The sequence below is a fragment of the Arvicanthis niloticus genome, chromosome 10 (genome assembly GCF_011762505.2).
Source record: "Arvicanthis niloticus isolate mArvNil1 chromosome 10, mArvNil1.pat.X, whole genome shotgun sequence".
Classification (NCBI taxonomy): domain Eukaryota; kingdom Metazoa; phylum Chordata; class Mammalia; order Rodentia; family Muridae; genus Arvicanthis; species Arvicanthis niloticus.
This window is the reverse complement of record NC_047667.1, coordinates 48,799,212-48,822,862: the sequence shown is the minus strand read 5'-3', so window position 1 is coordinate 48,822,862 and position 23,651 is coordinate 48,799,212. Positions and strand designations below refer to the sequence as shown.

Below are 23,651 nucleotides of genomic sequence, written 5' to 3'. Positions count from 1 at the left end.
AGAACATGGAAATACTCAGTCCCGTTTTTTTTTTCCCTCTTTCTAAATTCAACTTAGCTGAAACTGAGCTAAATTTCTAATAATGTTGCTCTCAATGTTAAATGTTGTCCTAAGATACACACACACACACATTTTTAAGGTTCATGAGTCCAATAAAATAGGCTACCATCTACATGTTACAGATAGACAATAAGGTTAACAGCCTGCCCACTGCCAATCCACTGGCCTCTAATCCCTAGCACCCAGATCTAGGGCCCAGGTTCAGCCACCACAGTAGGGGCCCCCAGCGTCTGACATTTCTGCTATGGCTGGCTCTCCTGTGCACTTGGGGATGATTAACAGCATCCCTGGCCTCCCATCACTAGCTGTCAGTTATATCATCCCTCACATTGTGATCTTCAAGAATACAGACGTGGCTGCTGTCCCTTAGGAAAGTAAAGCCATACTCTACCGGGCAACCACGGCGCTGCAGTGTTCATAAGAATTTCCTTTCCACATCAAAAACGTACATTTCAACATTGAATGTTGCTACAGGCAAGATCAAGTTTATTGTTTTAGAAAACCTCAAATTGACTGGGAAAGTGTCTGCCGCTGTGCCAGGATGGTATGGAGGCTGTGAGAGAAAAGGGGGTGGGGTGGGGGATGTGAGAGTGGGAAGGCAAAGTGCCAGGGGAGCCTTGAACTCTGTTGTTTTGTCTGTTTTGCTCTGAGAAGGAGCCAAAGGGACCTGTGGCTGTGCCGCGCTCAGGAATGAGTGTGCACGTCTTGCCTGCTCGCTTCACTGCTTTTCCTGCTGGTCTCCAATAAGCTAGCTTGCCAACACTCTTCAGAAAAATCAGCTTTCGGATGCTAAACTGATTTGCTAAGCAGGGTGGAGTTAGCTTTGGTATTTTTGAGCTTGCACGCAGGCAGAAGGGTGGGAGTCAGTAAGTAACCCATGTGAATTTGCCAGGGCAAGGACTGAAAAAGCAGGAAGGGGGAGCCACCAGGTTGGGGAATTTGTAGGACAACAGTTGAGCTATTCAAAATCTTTAGAATGCTCTCTCTCTCTCTCTCTCTCTCTCTCTCTCTCTCTCTCTCTCTCTCTCTCGTTAAAACCAGACTTCACTTGATCTGGCTTTGTGTACTACCCTGAATTTAAAACAGAAACAAAGAGTTTGAAATGAAAGAGAGAAAGCTGGTTGTTTTGTGCTGAGCCCTCAATCTCGAGGGCCAGCAGAGCAGGCAAAGAGGGAATCCCTGTGGCGGGGAGGGGGGGGGGGTCACCTGAGCAGAGCTGGAGGCCGGTCAGGGTCCTGATGCCTATTAAAGACTTGCTTTAGATGGAAGATTCTAAACTCACAACGTCTGTTTTTAATAAAAGCCAGAACAGGAATCCAACCAAATGCAAGCCAGAAATGGGGTTTAAGATTTCAAAAAGAGAGAAAGAGAGAGAGAGAGAGAGAGAGAGAGAGAGAGAGAGAGAGAGAGAGAGAGAAGAAAGAAAGAGAAAGAAAGAGAGAGAGAGAGAGAGAAATAGAAAGGAGAGAAAATGAAGAAAGCTCTTATTGAGACAACACCATGTTCCATTTGTTTATATATTCTTTCCCTTCCATGATTTGCTTCCATTTTCTCTATTAAAAACTAAATAATCAAGATGCCCTATCCATCATATCCTGGAAAACAGTGTTTGGCTTCTCCCCAAAGTTCTTTGCTTTGTTAAGGGACCTTCCTCCCTTTGCAATCTGAATCTAGAGGACCTCCCAGGACAACCTGGCACAAAGGGTTTCTATCCCTCTGGGTTCCCTGCAGAGCAACAGCAGAACTTCTAGAGCAGAAGATTTTCTAAGCAACCCTAGTGTGTGCCTGTCCAGTTGTCCTCCCGATACTCTGAGCTAATTAGCAACCAGTGATCACGACTTTTCTTTCCTCCCTATTCCAAGGTCGGCAAAGCGCTCGGCATGGCCCCGGGACCTTGAGTGTTCCCGTCTTTTTAACCAGAATCTTTACCATATCTTTCCATTTCAAATATACAGAGGTGGGGCAAGGTGTCATTTTTGACTCAGCTTTGCCCAGCCACTCGGCTGTTCTGGTGTCTGTGTTTTGGAGCCTTTGGGTGGTGAGAGCAGGAAACACTGCAACCTGCACATCCGTTTTAATGACTTCCACCCGAACTAAGGAGCATCCCAGAGAGACCCATGAACATGGATACTCCTGTCATTAGTAAGCTGGGTATACACAAATCTGTGATCTTTGGAACATTGTCCCCCCATGGTTTGACTATCTGGACTGTCCCATGTTTGAGAGTCCACCCAGCCTTGGCTCTGTTTAGAAGGATGGCCTCGAGCAGACACTGCCTGGTTCTCTCCATTGCAGCTCCCAGTCCTCATCATCAGACACCAACCTCAGAGTTAGCTCAGCTATTTTCAGTTACCACTTCTTGAAATTAGATAATTGGCAAGTGTAGGCTTTGACATTAACAGAACAAATTAGCTGAATCCAAGTGTGTTTTTCCTGGCACTAGCTAAGTCTGGCACTGTTTCTCTTATTTGTCCTTACGCGCCCCCCTTACCCCCGGCCCCTTCCCTAGGACAAAGCTCTTTTGCAATGGTCAAAAGGGATAAGGATGGGAAGAAGGGTCTCTAGCCAAGGGAGAGCAGACTTCACCTACCTCATCACTCAATATTCCACTTTAAAAAAAGTTGAACTAGAGAAGAACTTTCTCCAACCCACCCTTATTCACCATCTCTGATAGTTTCTTTTTAAAATGGCCGAGCCTGGGTCATTCCATTTGGCTTTTGCTTTATCTCAACCCAGCTGACCGAAATCAAGAACTGGTCCTTTAATCGATGTTCTTATGAGCCCTGCAAGGAAGACAAAGCCCCCACATGTGTACACAGCCCCAGGGCAGCACCAAGACTTTGTCCAGAGTTCCTCAATGGTGTCTTCCATGGTTTCTTTGACTTACTAGAACACACAGCTATGCAGAAAGACATGCATGCCCCTTTCCAAAACAATTGATGCCCCATATTACAAAAGTTAAGGCCAATTGGTTTTCATCATAATCTCATTTTAAATGTTTGGTCTCTGATCTTGATAGCCTTGCATTGTCTAACCGTAACCCCGCCTCTTTCATACATTTTATTTGTTGTAACTTACAGTTAGTACAGCATTCTTTCTATTTGGGATATTAAGTCTCCTTGTTTTATTTGAGGTTTTTGTTTGTCTTTGTTAGCCAGTTCTCTAAATTTCAAGGCAAGACAAACCACCAACCCATCATTCTTTTATCTTTGCATCCCTCACATCAAGGTTTGGTGCCATGAAGGAGGAAGCTGTCGAGCCTTGAAGTCGTGGGGCTCAGAGTTCATGGAAATTAAGCAACCCGTGTGACTAGCCTTGGGTGTCATTCCCCTGCGGTCACGCATGGAAACATCCTGACTTACCCTCTCCTCTCCTCAACAGCCCTCTAAAACTGTGCTGTTTTTAGCAGCCAAGTGTCATTTGGACAAAGGGTGAAATCACCTTGTGATTTGTGATGTCAGCTGTGGGCCAGCTCTCTGTTCTCCTGACTATCCAGCCTTCTTTACAGAAAAAATAAAAATCATACTCAGACATTCTGGATTGTCAGGGAACTGTTTTTATTTTTTAGCAACTAGATTTAAAAGTAAAAAAAAAAAAAAAAAAAAAAGAAACTATATTATAGCTCAAAAATATAATTGCTAAAAACAGAACAACTTTAAGTTCTTACAAATTCTTACATTCAAGGCATCTCCTGAGGCAACCATATTATTAAAAATAAATTGGCGCTGAAACCTCCAAATGTAATTAATAATTTGCTGCAGGTTCAACATGAGTTGTTATGAAACTAAAATTTCAACCACTGTTCTCTAAAAAAAAAAAAAAAAGTGTCCACTTTAATTTAAGGTCCTCTATTAAATATACCTCCAGAAGTTCATTCTATCTACATGATGGTTCTTATTCCAGTACACTGTCTCAATTCTTATGACAATGTACTGCTGAAAGGAAGCAATGGTTAATGTCAAAGGTTTTCTTTCACTCTTCAGGTCCTGTTTTCAATATGGTCTAAGTAAAAGTCAAATTATTTTGGTGGTTTCCTCCTTGAGTCTAGCAAAGTAGGGTCGATTTTACACAGACACTCCCATTCAGCCACCGTCCAGATGCCTGGCGATCTGTTTAGGCCAGGCCCACATACAGCACCAGTGTCCCTAAGATCAGAATCTGTGTACTCTGTGGCAGCATGTAGGTAGACCCACGTTTGCCTTTCTCTTTTCATCATGTCTGAATCTTTCCCACATATCCTATGTTACAGGAAAGTAAAAGCGAAAAGGGAAATTCAGCAAGATTCCCATCATGCAAAAAAAAAAAAAAAAAAAAAAAAAAAAAAAAAAAAAAAAAAAAAAAACGCAAATAACATAAATGCAGACAGGAGACAGCTCCTCCTACCGTACGCTGCAGTTAGCCAGGCAGCGGGTGGCGGGCCTTCAGTTAAGCAAACACAACTGCTTCCGTGTCTCGTGTGTCAAGAACGAGTAGCTCTGACATTGTTCCCTTCGGAGCTCTTTAGTCGCTAAGCTCACTGCAGGACAAACCCTTTTGCATTTCAGGGTGCCCAGTTCTGCCCTGGGGTTCACCTGACTGATCGAGGAGGACAGCCAAGGCAGAGGCCCTGGCCAGGGAAAACGCATAGTTGGTGCTGATTATTTTTCCTATGGCCAGTCAGCAGCAAACTGTCACCAGCTGTAATCCACCAAGTGTTCCTATATGCAAGCTGGTGTCAGCTCAGAGAAAAGGGGAAAATACTCTACCACGTGTAAATAGACATCCAGACTTATGGACGCACATAAGCTAGCTAGGGCTCAAGTTTCACCACCCAGCCCTCTCGCTCATCTCACTGGAAGGACAGAGCTATTTTCAAAGAGGCCTTCACGCTCAGGCATTCCTGGTTAGACGATATATTTATCAAAGGCCTCGGAGACTCACGGTGTAAGAATTGCACCTCTTTCATGTCTAATTTGTACCCAAGCAGTGAACTCTTAAGAATAGGCTGCCAGAGGCTCTTTCCCCCTTTTCTTTTCTCCAACTCGCCAGCTACTATGAGAGATTAAAAAGTGAGACTCAGAAAAACCTAACAATACAGACAGAAAATTTGCAATAAAATTGCCAGTGCAGCATCTCCCTCTGTGGATGTGCCTGGGACGCCTAACCGCAAGCAGCAGAGGAAAGGAGGTAGGGAGTTAGCTGAGCCCTTGATGGCTCTGCCTGCTCATCATGCATTTATCACAGCTTGAACATAGAATTTTTAAATGCTTGGCATTGACATTCCTTAGCTTGCCCATGCTAACATATTGGAAGCATTGTCTGGGGAAACCTCTGAACTAAACACATATTTACACCCTTTAGTTGCCAAATGGTTTCCATCTGGCTCACCAATGCTGTTGCCAAAAGGATATTAAACTTCTGGTCAAGCTAGAATTGTCAGTGCCAGAGTAGGGGTTTCTGGGAAGGCTCTGGGCCTGAGAGGCACTACATGTTTATAGATGCCACATTACTTGAGCAGTTACATGTTTAGATCACATGGCAACCCTAGCCCGAAATAGAACTCCAACATAGGGCAGCGTCAACAGCCGTGGGGTATTCAGGAACTCTCTTCATGCCACGGCTCATTCTTTGCATCTGTCTCCTCCTCAGGCTTCAGGGCCACATGATAGGCAAAATCACAAATACCAAATGCTCTAATTTCTTATTTTTAAAGCATTCCCAACAAGCACTGAGAAATATCCACTCTTTGTTTTTTTCTGTCAAAATAGTCAGTTCACATGAATTACATAAACTCATTCCATTCACAAACCCCAGGGTTTGGGGGGGGGGGGGGGGGGGGAGGAGCATAATCAAAATGGCAATTAGCCAAATTCTCCACATCTTGGCATCAGTGGTAGTGTAGAGCCTCTTGATTTCAATTGCTCAGAGAGAGGAAATTGCCCACACAGAGAGTGATCTAAGCACCAGAAAATGAGACAAGGCATAGTTACTCTCCTCAGTGCTCTTATGGAAACCCCATAGATGCACAGGTCAACATAAGGGTCACCGATAAGCAGCATCCTCTCCGGTCTCTTTGGTGAGAAGGCTGATATAGAAACTGAGAGAGAAGAAAATGAAGACTAACCAACCTAGATACTCTACCACAACATACGCAAGGGAACAAGGCTTCAAGGGAAGATCTGAAAACCAAGAGAAGCTAAAATAAAGATGGACATGATGATAGCTACCTACAGCCCCATAAACTCGGGAGGCCGAGCCAGGAGGATCATGAATTTAAGGCCAGCCTTGGCTACAAAGTGAGTTCAGGTCATTATGAGGTACATAGTAAAATCTTGAATCATCTCCATCACTCTCCCTCTAAAAACAGTGCTCAGGGTGAGAAGGCCTCAAGTGACTTTCAGTATAATCAGGGAACATGGTCTTAGTCTGCAACCAAATATCCCTTCTGCCTCCACCATATAAACATTCAAATTTGGTTTTAGATATTCCGAAGCAGCAGCATCTAGATGTGCCCTTCATCTGCATACCTCAGCATAACATTAATTTGCAGGCACTTATCTTGATTGTTTGGCTGTTTTGTTTTGTTCTTAGTTTTTGTGTCAAAGTCTCGAATAGTCTACTGTGTCCTTGAACTTACTATATAGCCACCTCCAGCCTTGAACCCCTAACCTCCATGTTTCTACCTCCCAACTGTTCAGATTACAGGTGTATACTATATTGTCCAATGAAAAAAAACATATAAGGCATTTTATAATCCTTCAGGTTGCTTGCTTGACAATGAATACTTGCATAAGACAAATTCTGGACCATGTGTATTCTTTTAAGTTCATAGTGTGATCTCAAAGATAATTTTAGGACTGAATAAAATTTTTCCTTCAAGTAAACCTTCCTGTTAGTATCATGCCCCAGGTCCTATGCCACAAGATGCCCTTACTTTCTGCCACTACAGTTACATTCACAAGGAAAAGCTGTAAAAATATCTAAGCCAAACATCCACTGGTTTTTTAAAATATTCCCTATAGTGTTGGAAACTGTTTTAATAACTAAAATAATATAACTTCATGTCAGACAAGTTCTATAATATCTTAATTATTGGCTTTGGGGTGAAAAAATAGGGAGACATTAGGAGACGTGTTAACTAGACAAACTATGGCAGGACTTTCTCTCCAAATATCTAGGCCTGACACCAAAATAAAACCCAAGCTCTACAAACCATTAGCAGGAAAGCCAACTTAAAGCTTTAGAACTAACTAATAAATAGGAGCACTCAAAAAAAAAAAAGAAAAGAAAAGAAAAGTCTCTGTAACTTCAGCGGGACACTCCCAATAACCTAACCACATGCTCTTCAGTTCAGTTCAGGAATCCATAGTGAACAGATGTTGATACAACTGTTTGTCCATGGAAGTACAACAGTTAGCGTTCTGCCCTGCAATATATTTAAGTTGCCTTAATTTTTCCAATACTCTAAATGACTCTATCCACATCTTAATATTTCACATTTGAAAGCCAGTATAAGAATTTTTAATCTTTAAAACACGATTGTCTTTGAAAAAGCATATGGATGATGCTTCTTGGTTTTTCTTAAAATCACAATCTTACAGCCTTTCTCTGTGTGTCTGTCCGGCACATACTGTTAATTTGCAGTCTTCTAGGTGAGGGGACAGTACCTGGAGGCACTCCTGCTGGTGCCACTTACCAATCATACTGTACTGTTCCCCAGGCCCCTTCCCTGCAGAGCAGGGAATTTCACTAAAATAGTGTAGAGAGCCACAAGGAGCCTTGGCAGTGTTCAGGAGCTTCATGCTCTCCCTAACCCTTCGTAGTTTTCATTTGATATGCTATTTGGTGGTAGGGGTCATGGTAATTTGCATATTTTACTTTTACTATTTTTCCTCTGCAGAATCTATACCATTGGCTAAAAGTAAAGTGTATCTTCAAGTGAAATGGTGAGAGTAGGGAAGATAGAATTGCTGTCTCTTGTTCAGAAGGCAATGTAAAATTGAAAAACCGGGGCTTAGGACCAGTCCTCTTTACTGCAACCTCCTTTGGAGCCCCCCTCCTTTATTCATCTCTGTCCTGACTTCCTTTGTCTCTCTGGCCCCCCACACACCATTCTATAGAGCAGTCTTCCGCTAGTTACTTATGGTGGACACCTGCCTCTTAGCTGTGTTTGGCAGGCCAGCAGGATGAGGTAATAATCAGAAGAGAATGTTCTGGTTCTTTGGCCACATCCACGTACAGCTTTACTCAAAACAGCTCTCTGCGGGTGAGAACAGAGCGGCTTTGAGATCCCTCTGTCTGACATTCTGTGGAAGCCTGGAAGAACAATGGAAATATAAATGATATCTACCTTGGCCCATCCTTTTAATACTGTTTACGCACAGATGTGCAGGGAAAGGAGGGCATCGTATTTGTAAACATTTTTTGCTCTATTTTCTCTGAGTCCGGCCATCCTCTTAAGCACTCCTCTCCCCATGCCTCTGTAACACTGTTTTTTCCTACGTGTATATTTTCTGAAAGATTTCTCCAGGGCGATGGCAGTCTTTGTAAGACAGACGCCTGAAGGACATATGGTTCCCATACATTTTCTGTCTAGACTGGCTTTACTTAGTGACTCTCAGTCTGAACTGGTCTAGTTAAAGTTTCTGCAGGAACTTGTATAAAACTTTTAGATGTGGGCATACCATCAAGGTGTAAAACAGAAACTTTGCCTTCATATTGGCAAGAGAATGGAAGGGGTCACTGGCTGCTTTTCTTTAGGTGAAGTTGTTCTGATCCTGTTGAACTCCACTCACCCATTGCACCTCCAAACACTGCTCAGAATAGAGGGTAACTCTTAGTCTGTAAACTTTTCACTGTTTTCTTGAGTAAATTCTTTGTGCTCTCTCTCTCTCTCTCTCTCTCTCTCTCTCTCTCTCTCTCTCTCTCTCTCTGTGTGTGTGTGTGTGTGTGTGTGTGTGTGTGTGTGTGTGTGTGTGTGTTTGAAAGCTCTAATTCCTTCTTTACATGGCCCAGGGGACCTATGATTTCTTGCCCTTTTAGCACCAATTTTTACAAACACAGCATTTTTTTTCTGACTTGAAGGAGAAGAAAACCACCCAACAAGCCACTGACTAAGGGACTTAGCCATTTGGCATTTCGGTAGCTCCTTCAACCAACAATGAAAATTCTGTTTTAAAATGTGGTTTCTGAGCCAGTGTTCAAGGCTGCTCTAGAAACAATAAGATCCTTTCAGAGGGAAAGAATAACTTCTAGGCTTGCCCAGAAGTCAGCTTTGCTCCCTCTTTTGTGAGAGCCCCAGCCCTATTTAACTGCTTCACAGCTATGGATGGGCTCATGCAAAGGAGACACTGTGGGCCACTCTGCACGTGTCCCTCCTCCCCCAAGTGCTGTCGCTTGGCCTCTGAGCATTTAATTGGTCTTCCTCACATATTTGTTCACTGGCATGGCAGCCCAAAAGACACAATGCCTCTCTGTTTTTCTGTTTGCTTTAACTTTTTTTTTTCTTTTGTTTTTTAAAAATGTTGAGCTTCAAAGGCATATTAGCGCTCCCCCTGCTGGATGTTTTTGAGAACACTGTTGTGTAAGCCCGCGGTACACGGCAATTCTTTGTCTCCATTTTTGCCACATAAAGGACAAAAAAGTACTGTGTGGTGCATTTTAAACTGGCCTTTTGACTCAGCAGGTGTCATTTGGCACAAGGGAAATGTTGGTGCAGCCTTGTCCTTTCTGAATCTTCAGATTCTGTGTATTTACTTTGTAACAGTAAAACAATTTTTCAAAAAGAATTTGCTTGCTCAAGGTTTCCCTCTCTGAAACAGTTACACAGTTACCCTCTCTGAAAGTCCCCCTTCTTTGTCCTATACTTATGCCTGCAAGAAGGTCTCTCTCATCCTTCCTAAAGTGGAAGTGAGTTCTACTGTCTCACAGAGGTGCAGACTACTGTCTTTTCCTTCCCTGCTCCTGCCCTTTCTTTTCTGTGACTTCAGATGACAGGGAACTGCGTACTCTGGAAGTAGAAGCCTCCACTTGGGATAGCTGCTTCTGGGTACCTCCTTGAGAACCTCACTTCCTTCTTCAGATTTTAAAGTCAAATCCTCCTTCTCCTGGAGCCTGAGGTAGAAGGGAGCTGAGGGCCAGGAAGAAAAAAGGAAGAGGAGACAGAGAATCAGAGAGAATCAGAGGGAAGGATTTTAGTCCCCTACTGTTAATGGGAGTGGGCTCTACAGTACAAAGTCCCAAAGGGAGATCTATTTTTAGTGGAAGGAAAGATAGGCGGGGGGGGGGGGGGGGGGGGCGGAATTCTAAGGAACATGGGGAAATATGAGGATGGGAGGGAGGGAGGGAGGGAGGGAGGGAGGGAGGGAGGGAGGGAGGGAAGGAATTTACTGGAAGGAATGCCATGCCACCTGACTTAATCCAATGGTCATATGCTGCAGATCTCTGGAAAGCCAGGTCCTACCCTTGTTTTCTCAGGCTCTGTTCTTAAGTCCACTTCTCTTCACCTTCATCAGCCCCTTCCTCTCCTCACCTTACCTGTTGTTAGTGATGCAGTACAAAGGCCATTGTAGAAAATAGACTATCACATCTAGTCTTGCAAACATAACAGTTTCATACAACTAAACGTTCTCTAGGTCGTTTCCTCATTTTATCAGGTCCAAACAAGTCATTTGCTACTTGTGACAAAGGGTGGGTGATGCTTGATTTTCTAAACAGCATCACTTGTCCTGGCTTGGTTTCTTTATAGGCATATCCATTCCTATTCCTTGAATGCCAGACCCTCAACTTCCCCTATGCTCTAGAGTCATGCTCTCTCTCTCTCTCTCTCTCTCTCTCTCTCTCTCTCTGTCTCTCTCTCTCTCTCTCTCTCTCTCTCTCTCTCTCCCCCCCCCCCCCCCCCTCTCTCTCTCTCACACACACACACACACACACACACACACACACACACACTAGGCTAGGACTCCAGGTATCCCTGCTACTGTCCTAGCAGAGCTCTATGTGAGCATTTACCTGCTGCTGTCACTGCTAACCTGACTCTGTCCTAACAAGAAAGCCTTCCAGAAAGTGATAATCTGTATTTCCCTATCTTGGTTAACATCATACCCTGTAATACATACAGAGAAAGAAAAACATGCAAAATGAGTTGACCTGAAATGCTTAATCAAAGCTTACTTTGGACACTGGCCCCCAAGCAGTGTATTTTACAAACCAATATGAATTCATTTGTTTTCAGTCTACTGAAAGAATCTAAGTCAATGTTGTAAAATCCCTTTCTGACGTCCTCAATTGAGACAGAGTTAGTGTGACCTATCATTGAAAATCTGGGTAGGATTTGTTGTTGTTGTAGGGATATTGGCATCATACCTGTCAGGGAAACCTAGATCAGATCTATAGAGCAATCTAAATAAACTTTAGCATAGTATATTTTATTTCTATTTACCCCAGAGACTAAAGTATTCAAGTTAGTATATGCTTATGTCATCAAATAAAGATTGTGAACAATTTTCTCCTCATGTTCTCATTTCAAGTCCCACAAGTCGATCCATGTTTTTCATATATATTAGTATATATTCGCATTAATATTATAAAATCAAGTGTTTATTCTTATGGGGGGACTATCTGTCACTTCTTATATTTAGTGAGTTATATTATCTTTAGACCCTTCAAATAGACTCCAGTTTTATATATTTCCAGACATCTACCACAAACTCTTCTTGGATAACAAGGAGCTTGATAACATTCTTTAAGCCACAAAAGGAAAAAAATGCCAGAGAGTAAGCACCTTTGTTATTGTTTATAATAAAATTATAAAATATCTTCCATTTGAACAAAATCATGAGCATCACAATGTTTTTTGAGTTGAGCCCAACTCCATTTAAATATATAATACCTATTTTAAAAATTACCAAAATAAGAATCAAAATATGAGTGGATTACCTACACCGGAAACACTGCATCCTGCAGCTGCTCTCTAGAGTGGACATTCAGAAGAGGAAGTGAGCCTCTGCTCTGTCACTGCCTTTCCGTTTTCCTCAGAGCTATGCTCCTGTCTATTAGATTCAGGCACACACACTCACTCACGGTCGTGATCGCCAAATCTTTGCCCTGTCCCCATCAAGTGCCACATAGTGCTATGAGAAAAAGTGTAAGAGGAGCGCTCACTCCAGGGGAGATGTAGACGAGTGTTCGGACAGAGGGCTGTGGAGAAGGCTCAGTAAAGTGCTTACCAGAGCAAGGATGAGAAACTGCTTCTGGATACCTAGCACCTACACTTAAAAAAGAAAAAAAAGAAAAGAAAAAGAAAAACCAAGCATGGTGGGTAGTGTGAGCCTATAATACCAGTGTTGGAAAGAGGAGACAGGGGGATCCTGGGGCTTACTGGCCAGCCAGTCTAGCAAACTCAAGAAGCTCCCTGTCTCAAAAATAAAGTGAAAGTGATTGAGAAAGACTTCAACACCAACTTCTGACCTGACTACACACACACATACACACGCACACACTCACATACATATATACACACACACACACATACATTCACATAACACACAATTACATACACAAACACAGACACACACACACACACACCACCCCAAAGCTTATAAACAATCCAGTCTGTCCTGGTGGAGCCTCCCCAAACCCATTACAACTGGCCTCACATCATGAACACTCAAGGCTAGATAACAGAAAGATGAACAGATGGAATTAGACTTCTATTCTTAAAAGACAATTGTGTGAGAGAAGGAAACAAATGGTGGCTTCTCAACCTTATCAGTGAAGCCAGCTTCTGCCCCCCCCCCAATGCCACCCACCCAGCAGGAGCATGGAACGTTCTTGCAAAAACTGTCATTGTCCAAAATCCTGTAAATGGGCTATCCCTGCAGCCACAACTTCAAGTCTTACATCTTTCCCTTTGATTTGAAAACAGAAATATGGGTCTTCTATCATAACCATAAACCGCCCACACACAACACAGTGTTTCAATAAATGTTTAAACAATACAAGATGCTCCATTTCAATGTAATGGATTACTTAATGAAGCCCATCGCTTAACAAAGCAACTGAGGAAAATTTGGTACAAAACAAAGTTTGCCCCCAAACAAACTGTCTTGTGAGGTGAATGTCTTTGGCAATAGGAATGGTTAGGAGTTGGGCCAATGAAATAAATTTGAGCAGAAAACCTTTAATACCTTCTTAGTGTTGAAGTTGGCAAACAGCTTGGGTTGTTTAAAAAAAAAAAAAATCACCCTCAACAACTTAGGATCTGTCTTGAGTTGTTTTTTTTTTTCCCCCAAGCACTGTTTTTACAATATGGTTTACTTTTCTTATTGTTTTAGAAATAAAATAATGTTCACCTCTTCCAAAAGAGTAAGTGGGTCAAGGCTCTTTGGGATTTTTTTTAATTGCACATACTACACATATATGGATTCCTTTAATCTGAAAGTGAACATATTCCAAAGATGCCTTAGTCATTCTGAGAGAACACCATGGTGTCTTATCCTTCCGTCTTTCCCTCTGTCATTAATTCACCACACGGGCTACGCAACGGTGTTTTCTGTGTACACCCCTCCCTAGGGACACCCTTAACAAGCTCAACAAAAGTGAAGAGGTTTAACTATGAAAAGAAAAGACTTGCTGTGAACCAAGAGCATATGCTAAATTCCGAGGTACAGTAAACAAAACGTATACCAGGCCTGACCGCTAGTAAAAATGTCTCCGTAGTCCTCTTCTCTGCCTTTGCCCACTACTGTTCATCACTCACCCTGGTTCAAGATTGAAGAGATCAGTGAGAATCTGCTCTTCCACCAAAGTATTCAGTTTTTGTTGCACTCTCCATTCCCACCTCGGAGCTTTCCCTCTGGCACTCATCTAATTCCTTTACATTTCTAGTCCTTTTTGGTTGGCGTAGGTCTACGTTTCCCGACTGTCTGCAAGCCTTGTTACGTAGTACTGAAAACTGTAACCGCACCGTCGCATTTTTCAAGCTTTGTTGGGGTGTACGCCCAGCTGATGAATTGTAGAGCTTCACCCCATTATTCCACATTTAAAATGTAGTGCCATAGTAAAAAACCACTTGGACATTTGTCTTAGGTCCCCTGTCTTGCCACTCAAGCATAGACTTCAGGCTTCTTTTTGTTGTTCTTGTTGTTGGGCGTTTGTTTGTTTAAGACAGGGTTTCTCTGTATAGCCCTGGCTGTCTTGGAACTCACTCTATAGACCAGGCTGGCCTCAAAGTCGACTTCAGGCTTCTTAAAGCCACCTGGCACAATGCATCCCACATGGTAGCATTTGGTGAACAGTGCACAAATACATGAATAAGCCTTGCTACAGCCTCTGCCTGAGTTACAAATGAGAAAAACAAACCTAGAGACATTCAGTAAGAGAAAAAAAATCCCTGCATAATCTAGCAATTAGACCTATATTTGATGTCTTTTTTAACTTCTACACCAGGACTCTTTCTATATGAACATACAGTCTCAGACATAAGCTTCTAACTCAAAAGTGTTATACGCATGGCCTGATAGAACCCACTTACCCTGACTCAGCTTGGATGCCAGCCTTAATGGATGTCTTGCTTAGGCACTTTTCTATATCACTCACTCACCTGTCTATTAATCAGCAAATATTCACTCACTGCTCCTGAAGCTAAATGAACTAAATACTGAACACACCACAAAGCAACATGTGCATCCTCTATTCTCCAGCAGCTTGTGCATCTATGGAGAGTTCAGGCAATAAAGTGTTGGGCAGTGATATTTAAGACAAGAACAAATGGATGAGGAGAGCCTAGGTGCACTCCTTTGTCTCTGGGCTGCAAGCCTTTGTATAACCAATGATATTTGCATAGGACAATTTCCAATCGACCCTGCCCTTCTGTATCCTGAGTCTCCCTCAGTTCACAGCCCTGATGTCCACTCATCCTCTAACCCAGCATGTTACTATGCCCTGGTAGAGTTTCCCTCCATCAAGTTCAAATTCTGGCTCTCAACCCCCATCTCATGACTGTTTAATTACTCAAAATACATCTCCATAGGTTATGCACTTTTCCAACTCCCTGGAGACAGGATGCTATTGTTTAGTACCATTCCAAACACTAAAGAACTAAATAAGAAATCATAGGAATAATCTCCACATCTCAATCCTATACACACATGTATATATACACATACATATGAAATATGGAGGAAGGGGCTGGAAAGAGAGCACAGTGATTGAGAGTACATACTGCTACTCCACAGGACCCAAGTTCTGTTTCCAACATCCACATCAGGTGGCTCACAACTGATTTAACTTCAGCTCTAAGAAACCCAACCCCCACCTCTGGCCTCTTCTAGTACCTACATTCATGTACATACATGTACAGGTACAGGTATGTGAGTGCATGCATGCATGTACACACACAACTTAAATAATAAAATCTAAAAGACAATTTGAAAAAAAATGTGTGCCACAGTCATGGTTAACAAACACCCTTTTTATATAAGACCAATGGATATCACAGCATCATCAGGTGTTTCCCACTTCCAGGATTATTTTTTAATTTACTTAGTTGTTAAACACTCCCTCACTGGAGCGTAAGCAGTAGACCAGGCACTGCAGGAGTACTGATATGAGTAAAAGAGCCCATTTCTAGTCAGTAAAGATGAGACTGTGAGCCTAATCCGAATCCAGTGTGATGACTGACCATATTGTCACTGAAGCAGCTATATCAGGAAGGTCAGAGAAGGCTCACTTCATTGAGAAGTGTCTAGAAAAATAAAAAGTCATTGAGAACAGTACTTTATGTAACACCACGCTAAGCACTGAATGACACAAGTATGACCTCTGACCTCTCTATCAAATGGGAAACTGGTAAAGTTTCAAGACTTGGGATATAAGCTAAAGGAATATGGACAGGTAAGAATATAGTCACAAAAGATAAATCATCTCTGTATAGTCAGAAAAAAAAATATTACTTTTTCCCAGTGGAGAATTGCCTAACAGTTCTGGTAGTCACAGAAGTCTTTCTGCAAAAAGGATGTGTTCACTGAACAACTAGCGTTGATTGTCTGTCCCTTTGTCAATAAGTATCTCTATGCATCCCTTTAAAATCCAGTCACTGCTAAATAGTAAAACTAGTATAGCACATTAAGTTAGAACCTACTATTGTTTCTTAGCCACTTTTCGGGTATAGGAGGCAGAAAGGACTTTCTGTGACTTCATGTTAAAGTGGTCAGTAGTCTTACCATTAATGGTCAGTAGTCAGTCTTACCATTAAATCAGCAATGGTTCTTCTGCTCTGAGTTTTCTCTTGTCTTTGAATTTTATCGTGTAGCTTGTGATTTTTGTTTGGGTTACTTAAATAAGAAAGAAACCTAGGCCTTCACAGTGACAGTATCAACTCTAGCCACCGGGAAACAGGGTGTGGTTTTGAGACACTCCATCACTGTTTTGTGCAACCTTTCCAACGGTGCTGCATCATCCCAGAGAATGGGTATCCAATCTGACCAGCTTAGTGCTTCCAGGTCAGAAAGTGGACTACAGTTCTACAAAGGGTCTTTTGAAAAAAATTTCTGCTGAAAATATTGGTCAATAATATTTCCATTTAGGTTATATGTTGGATTAACAAGTTATAAAAACCATTCCTAAGGTAGCTGTGTATAGAGTCCACACAGAGAAAGCTCATTAACATATTTGTGACATAAATGTATTTCAAGGGATAAATAATGTGCCTTAATAATGTTGAACTTCTCAAGTACAGTAACACTGAATCACGTGGATGGCTTTCAGAAACACCATGGCCAACCAGATAGTGGCCCATACTACTATTCATCTTGGTGAACCCTGAAAGACTCCAGACAGCTGCTGTCATGTAGTTCACCAGGAAACTCACATCCATTGAGCCTGTTCATAACCACTGCAAAAAAAATTTAAAAACAAGACTCTAAAAGCCTTGACTTCTGGTTTTTAATAGTCTGCATTAGAAGCCAAAGGAAGAATGATTGGGAAAAGCCACTGCTAAAGGCAATGAGAAGTGGTCATTCTCATTGGCAGAGACAGGGAAAGGTTGAAAACCAAAGTTGAGACTCAATACACCTTCTTAGTTCCTGGAGTAGGTATACCGAAGTACATTAACTCTCTATAACCATTGTGCTTAACTGTCACAGATCCGTGCAGCATGTTTTACAGTGCCCTCCAAGTCATTCCATATTTGCACTAGTATTGGGGGGGGGGGGGAGAATCTCTTTAGTTTTCCTAAAGATTTGCATAATGAAAAAAATACACAATTTCCCCTGAAAACTGGGTTACCTGGATGACTCAAAGAGGAGAGTCTTAGAATCACTGCAGAGTATGACCACTCTTGCTGGCCCGATTTGCATGTGCATGCGCATGCGCATGATGGCTCTATGGCAGTGTCCTGAAGAAGCAACTACTGCTACTACACCTGTTCCTTTACCTGTCTCTTTCTCTTTTTTCTAGCCGGAGGCCACCCCCATCACCAACTCGCCCCACTATAATCCGTCCGCTAGAATCCTCACTGTTAGACTAAACGAAGTGTCCGGCATGGCAATTAACCACTAATGATTTATGCAAACGCAGCACATTCGGTAACCTTTGCAGCCATGAGTAGTCGCATGTATGGACCTCCATAGGCAAGTAGCCAGTCTCACTAACGTGTACACCACTCATCTTCATTGCTCATGGTATGTCAGACCTTTGGGGTTTGATTCTGAAAACCTGCACCCCTGTAGAGAGGCTTAATATGTTGTATTGACCAAGGTAGTTTTATATAGCAGTTTTATATACTTTGGTACCACTTATCTAACCAACATATGTGGGAAGTTGCTTTGGAGGAGTTTTCTAAGATGTCTACAGAGAAGCTTGTGATGCTTCTTAACAGATACAAGAGTGTGAGCTTGGAACCACACCGACTTTTCCCACATTCTGTTTAGGGCAGCAGAAACTCTGCTGTCCGATAATTAAAGCCACCACTCAGTCTGCAGCTGCTTATTTAGGCTTCTTTCCCTCCTTATTTCATAGGACTGCTAAAAAAGCGAGGTTTAGGATTGCTTAAGATGGAAGCTTTTCAGGAGCGTGAGGCAGTGTGCAAAGGGAAAGTCTCCAGGGTTTGCCCTGGGGAGCTTCTCCTAGTGCCTGTGTGTTTTGCTTCATGCTAGAAACACAAGCAACATCAAGGCAAAGCTTGGGTGGGGGGGGGTGGTAATCAGTTGATAGATTTGGCTACTTTAAGAGTTCAAAGAAGAAGCAAAAGTAAATTACCATTCTAAAAGTGTTTGAGAAAAAAGAATTTATTATCTTATTATTTACCCCTTGTGGGCTATGATGAAGGCTGACACTGAAAGTGTTTAATTTTCCAATTGATTGTGGGGCATGGGTAACTAACTTCATTTGGTTATTATGATTATTATTTTGGCTGGAGAAAATTTAAATCTATGCTAGCACATGATTTCTATGGTTTACATATAAATGATTATACAAAAATCCTTTTAAAATGACTTTAATGTCTCTACCCATTCCAGACTCTCTTAAATCTTGCAATTTACTCTGACACAATTGCATGGGAAGTGTGGCCCCTGGTATGGTGGGAAGGCAATCTATCAGAGATGCCATGATTTAAGAGCACAGCTCACATGTTTACAGATGCCTTGCTCCAGCTTGCTCCTGAAATACCACGTCTTTGCCATATTGAGCTGCAGAACAAGTTTGCAGTTTCTAGGATCTCTAAACTTTACAAGAGCATCCTAGACTAGAGGTTATTAGTTCAGCCTTGAGGCTAAGTTTTGAACTACCTATGACCAGATGGTTAGCATGTAGGAAACAGCTAAAGGCCAAATGGAATTCTGTCTGCTAACTGCACCCAGACAGCAGAGCAGGCTTTCACTGAATTGTAGCATCCTGAGACATTATTTCATAATCACAAAGGTAGATCAGGTTTTACTAACTGCAGCATCTCCTGTTGAAGGCAGTCAACATGATTTGTATGCAAACTTCACTTTCATTTCCTGTGCAGTTTCTACCCAAAGCAAGTGGCTATAAAGTATGATGTAAAACCCTTTAACCATTATTTTAAAAAGTTTTTCCCCAAGTGAAATGCCACTGCATTGAACATATTATAATGGGTTAGATCCCACTTATAATTGGCAAAAATTAGAGAATATGAAACATACAGATGGGGTATTTTTCAACCTTTAAGTGACATAGAATAGCTCTAACATCTCTAGTTTTTTTCCCTGTTGAAAAAAAAATATTTGTGAATAGAACTCATGTAAAACAGGCACACTGTCTTTGAAAACAGTGTCCCAGCTAAATGGAAAAATATCAAGCAAACGTTTATAATCAAACAACTAATAGGCAGTGAGGTCCTCCTACAATACCCTTCCTTTCAGTGGCCCCTTTTACATCTTCCTAAAGTACTCTAAAATAGGCAGATACAGAATTAGATACTTCAGGGTTTGCCTTTGTTCTTCCTGTGGTTTTGCGTCTTGCTGTATTTCAAATTTTTCCTTCTGTTGGAGGAAACTGTTGGAGAAAACCACTGGTGTGTTCTCAAATCAACACAAACCAATGTCAAGGAAAACTGGGGATTTGTCTCTCCAAATTTCTTCCCACTGATCCTAGATGGTCGTAAACAATGCTCTCGTCATCTTTAGCTTTTGCTTCTTGATCCACAGATTCCATGTCCCAAATGTCTCCCTTTGTCAGGACAGTTTTGTTCTCTTTGCTACTGTGTTATATCTGGTGGCAGCCAGAATCCCCTACTCCACCACCCCCCTCCAGCATTTTGACACTGGCACCCCAGAATATTTTCAGATTGCTGCAGTTAGAAGGGTTTGCACTCTGTTAACAGGAGACACCAACATGAATGAAGCCTGAAGTTTCACTGGAGTGTTTGGAGTACATGTCAGGCCATGAGATAGGAATGTAAGCTTGAAGGGCCTTCTGCTTCCCACCCCATTTCTAATCTCTCAGTCAACCTCCTGGTAGATGATGCCAATGTTGTCAGCACAATAGACATAGCTTTATCTTGTCTAGCATAATAATAACTTTAAAAAGTGTTTTTAGGATTTGAAAAGGTAATTGTACATGGTTGATAAGTAAAGCCAGTTTTTCTGTCACATGCTAAATTTTGCATGCAGATTGGCTAACTGGAATAACCAACCATTTGTGGATGGACTGTGAAACAGTATTGATTTAGAACAGATTTATTTCCAAAAATCATCTACCAAGAATACCTTCTTGAATATTGCCTTTAGGTGTGTTTTACAACGTAGATGAGCAGTGGGGTCTATTTATTGGCAATTTCTCTGTTTGTGCAGACACATACTCCATCTATCCGAAAGTGTAACCAAACAGTTCCTGTGATATAAGCATTCTAAATTTAGAATTAAGAAGTAGCAACATAGATTTGTGATTTTCTTAGACTGTAGCCATACTCTAAACTATGAAATGGGACCTGACACCAGTATGTGACAAGTGTTGTTTTCTGTGCACTCATTTTCTCTGCATGCCTCTAGGAAGACACTATGTACATAGTGACCATGTATTTTGTGTCCTTTTGAGTAAGTAGGTTCAAAAGCAATTACTAAAATGCCATTAAGCATGAATGTGATTTTATGTGCACCATATATATATGAATATAAATATCAGTGTAAACCTGTGCTCAGTATGTAAGAGTATGAATATATTTTTAACTGTGCTAATATATGATACATGTTGGGAGGAGCTGCCATAACATGATTATGGTAGTTCATTTCTCATAACATACATGAGAAACACAAGATCTCCTAACTCATACTGTATATATTCTGAGGGGCACAACGCTTATGACAACTGTGATGATCACCATAATTATAACCATGGCAAGGTAGAGTAATGTCTATGATCATCTGTATTGAAGCCCACAGCACTGCTACCTAAGAAGGCATTACTTTTTGGGTGATACTTTGATTTAAAAAAAAAAAAGATTTGGAAGCTTTTATCCAGGGTCTCTAGTTAGAATTGTATTATCTGGGGATTGAGTGGACTCTAAAAAAAAAAAAAAAAAAAAAAAAGCTAAGCTAATCTGTATAGTCGTGAGTTCTCTTCAGTAAAGGTTAAAAGAATAAAAAGTCAGCAGCACAATGAAAGTTATAGGTCATTCTGAACAAAACTGTTAAAACACACAGGGGACAGGATACTCAGTTCCTTGCAGGTATGTTTTCTACACTGTCAGGTAAACCTTTGACATTTGGAAAACTGTGCAATTACTTTAAATTGATGAGAATCTCTGTAGGATGAGTAACAAAGCCTAAACAGACCTCCTAGCTGTCTTAATTCAGTGAGAGATGTCTGTGTGTAAGACTGAAGCGTGAGCTTTGTCGTTTCACCTAGCACTGGTAGCTGTGAACGCAAGAGTTCCTACGATTGAAGCCAATTTTAGAGAAATAACGGATAGTTCACCAGATCCTTTAGTCTTTTCTAAAGAACTCAGTTTGTCTTCTAGATAATAATAGGCCATCTGTCTAGCTGATGTGTTTTAAATTATGTGGTGCTCTGTATGTGAAACTTTTAACAATATTTTTGAAGTATATATAGTCTATGCATCTCTAGCTGTGTATATATACATACATGTAATAATATCTGTGTGTGTGGAGAGCAAGAGACAGGAACCTCAAGGAATCTCCTGTTTAAGACCCGTTAGTACTAGCAGACTGGTGAGACTCCTCATTCCACTGCTCAAGGGCTTCCCGTGTGGCTCAGCTCAAGGCATTCATTTCCTTATGACCCTTTACCTTTAAATCCCTTAAACTTTCCCCATAATGTTTTCAATGTACACAAAAAACAACCCACTGTCTTGTACTGACTGCTGCCAATCTGTGAAAATGACTCCTCACAAACCAGAAACACTATAACCTTGTATGTCTGATTTCATATGTGTACTGCTTTTGTTTCGTGGGCTTGTATGTGTTCCTCTTCTCTCCCAGTTCTGAATCAAACTTCATTTTGCTTTTGTGTGAATGATTGAGTACATAGACGTCAAACCTTGTTTTCTCTGTTGATTCTTTAACGTGAGCCGGAATACTTCCCACTGTCGTTTTTACCACTTTGGGGATTTCTTAATGCTGGATTAATATGGATTCTGTGAATGGGATTTTTGAAGCAAATTCCTAAAGCCTGTATCATCCTTGAAGGTCATGTACCTATTGTGAAAAAAATGTGAAACTGTATTTCTGAACCTGAAATAAATTATTACATTTGAAGGAATCCCCCAATTCCTCATCCTTGTATATATTTGAGTCTGTGCATTTCACTAACACCTGAGAGTAAAGTCCCATTGTCCCTTGGCTCAAATTGGCCCAGTATTACTAAAGCAGGGAATGATAGCATTCTGCACTTCTGTCCTTAAGTTGTGAGAAAAGGATACAGAGAGAGAGAGAGAGAGAGAGAGAGAGAGAGAGAGAGAGAGAGAGAGAGAGAAATCAGGTAATTCCAAAGAAGACAATGGGAGGAGACATTGCCTCTAATTTAAAATAATTGTAGTACTAGAGCCTCAGGCATCAGGATGGTATGACCTTTACCAGGAAGCAATGGGACAGTTTGCCCCTGAGAAGGAAGAATTTGTGGGAATATCTGGGAGTGGGAAGGAGGGATAGTCTGTTTACACATTAGGTCAACAGAAGACAAACACTGCACACTAATCCATCACTGTCACCTGATCGTGGGCATAGAAGAGGAAACGCACCAAGCTGTCCACTAATAAGAAAGTAGAAATGTTCAGTGTGTACAAACAACCCTTTTTTTCTAATTGCGTTTTAGAGAATAAACTATGCCATCTAAATGCAGACAATAGGCAGTAAGATGGGAAGGATATTGGTTTAATTTTCCACGCACAGCCAGGATATATAATTATGGGAAGAAAAGCTGAGCATACTTCCTTCACTGTGCATTTCCCACAAGTGGAGAACCTATGTACTCAATGGAGCCATTGTGGATAGAAATCATGCTGGTCACTTGTTTTGTTTTAATCACATGATTCTAATGAATGGGAATAATATTCAGAATCAATTCTAATGAAAATTATTTAAAAAATTAAAAATAAGACAAAGGACAATGTTGTCTCTCTTTGGAGACTTTCCCCCTGTGCTTTTAAAACACTTCTGCCATCTTTGTAAATCTCCACTTGATTTGTTCTCAAGACTCCCATCTTTCCACTGCAACCTTTTGATTGCACTTTGAGAAATTCATCCAGCACCTGGTTTCACCTACACTCTTCAACCAACTCTTGATAATGTCACATTTTGGGCTATCTATTGGTGCTCATTCATACTGTAGTGACATAATAATCAGAATATATGCAAGAGATATTGACTAAAATCACTGCCTTAATTCAAAGCCTTCCAAAGTGCATCACTTGAGATTGGAATGAGTGTACTCACAGAGACACCAAGAGGTCATTTTATCAGTATACTTGGGAAATGCCAGCTATAATTTAAATGTCTTTTATCAAAGGAAAGTAAATCAAATTATATTGGGAATCTTTGAGAGTGATAGTGTCCAGACTTCCCAGATTTCTTTCATCATAAAAGTTTCATTCATGCAATATTCCACAGAACTGGTGGTTCCAAGGTACCTGC

The 23,651-nt window shown here is 41.3% G+C and overlaps 1 protein-coding gene and 1 long non-coding RNA gene across 6 annotated transcripts in view; one reads left to right on the top strand and one right to left on the bottom strand.

The window, feature by feature from the left end:
• Positions 1–4,525, bottom strand: part of LOC117716190 (uncharacterized) — a 57,854-nt gene extending 53,329 nt beyond the window's left edge. The window contains exon 1 of the long non-coding RNA XR_013112911.1: positions 4,444–4,525. This is a non-coding gene — a long non-coding RNA (uncharacterized LOC117716190). The remainder of the gene's footprint in view (positions 1–4,443) is intronic.
• Dnm3 (dynamin 3) overlaps positions 1–23,651 on the top strand; it is a 457,535-nt gene that overhangs the window by 430,704 nt on the left and 3,180 nt on the right. For 2 of the 5 annotated variants that reach the window (XM_034513132.2, XM_034513130.2), the window contains one exon: positions 17,497–22,289. The exons of 1 other annotated variant lie outside the window; for it this stretch is intronic. In XM_034513132.2, the coding sequence (XP_034369023.1) occupies positions 17,497–17,566 (70 nt within the window). In that variant the 3' untranslated portion in view covers positions 17,567–22,289. Of the gene's footprint in view, positions 1–3,288; positions 3,601–17,496; positions 22,290–23,651 lie in introns of those variants that run through there. 2 more of the 5 variants (XM_034513134.2, XM_076941475.1) reach the window with 1 other exon arrangement.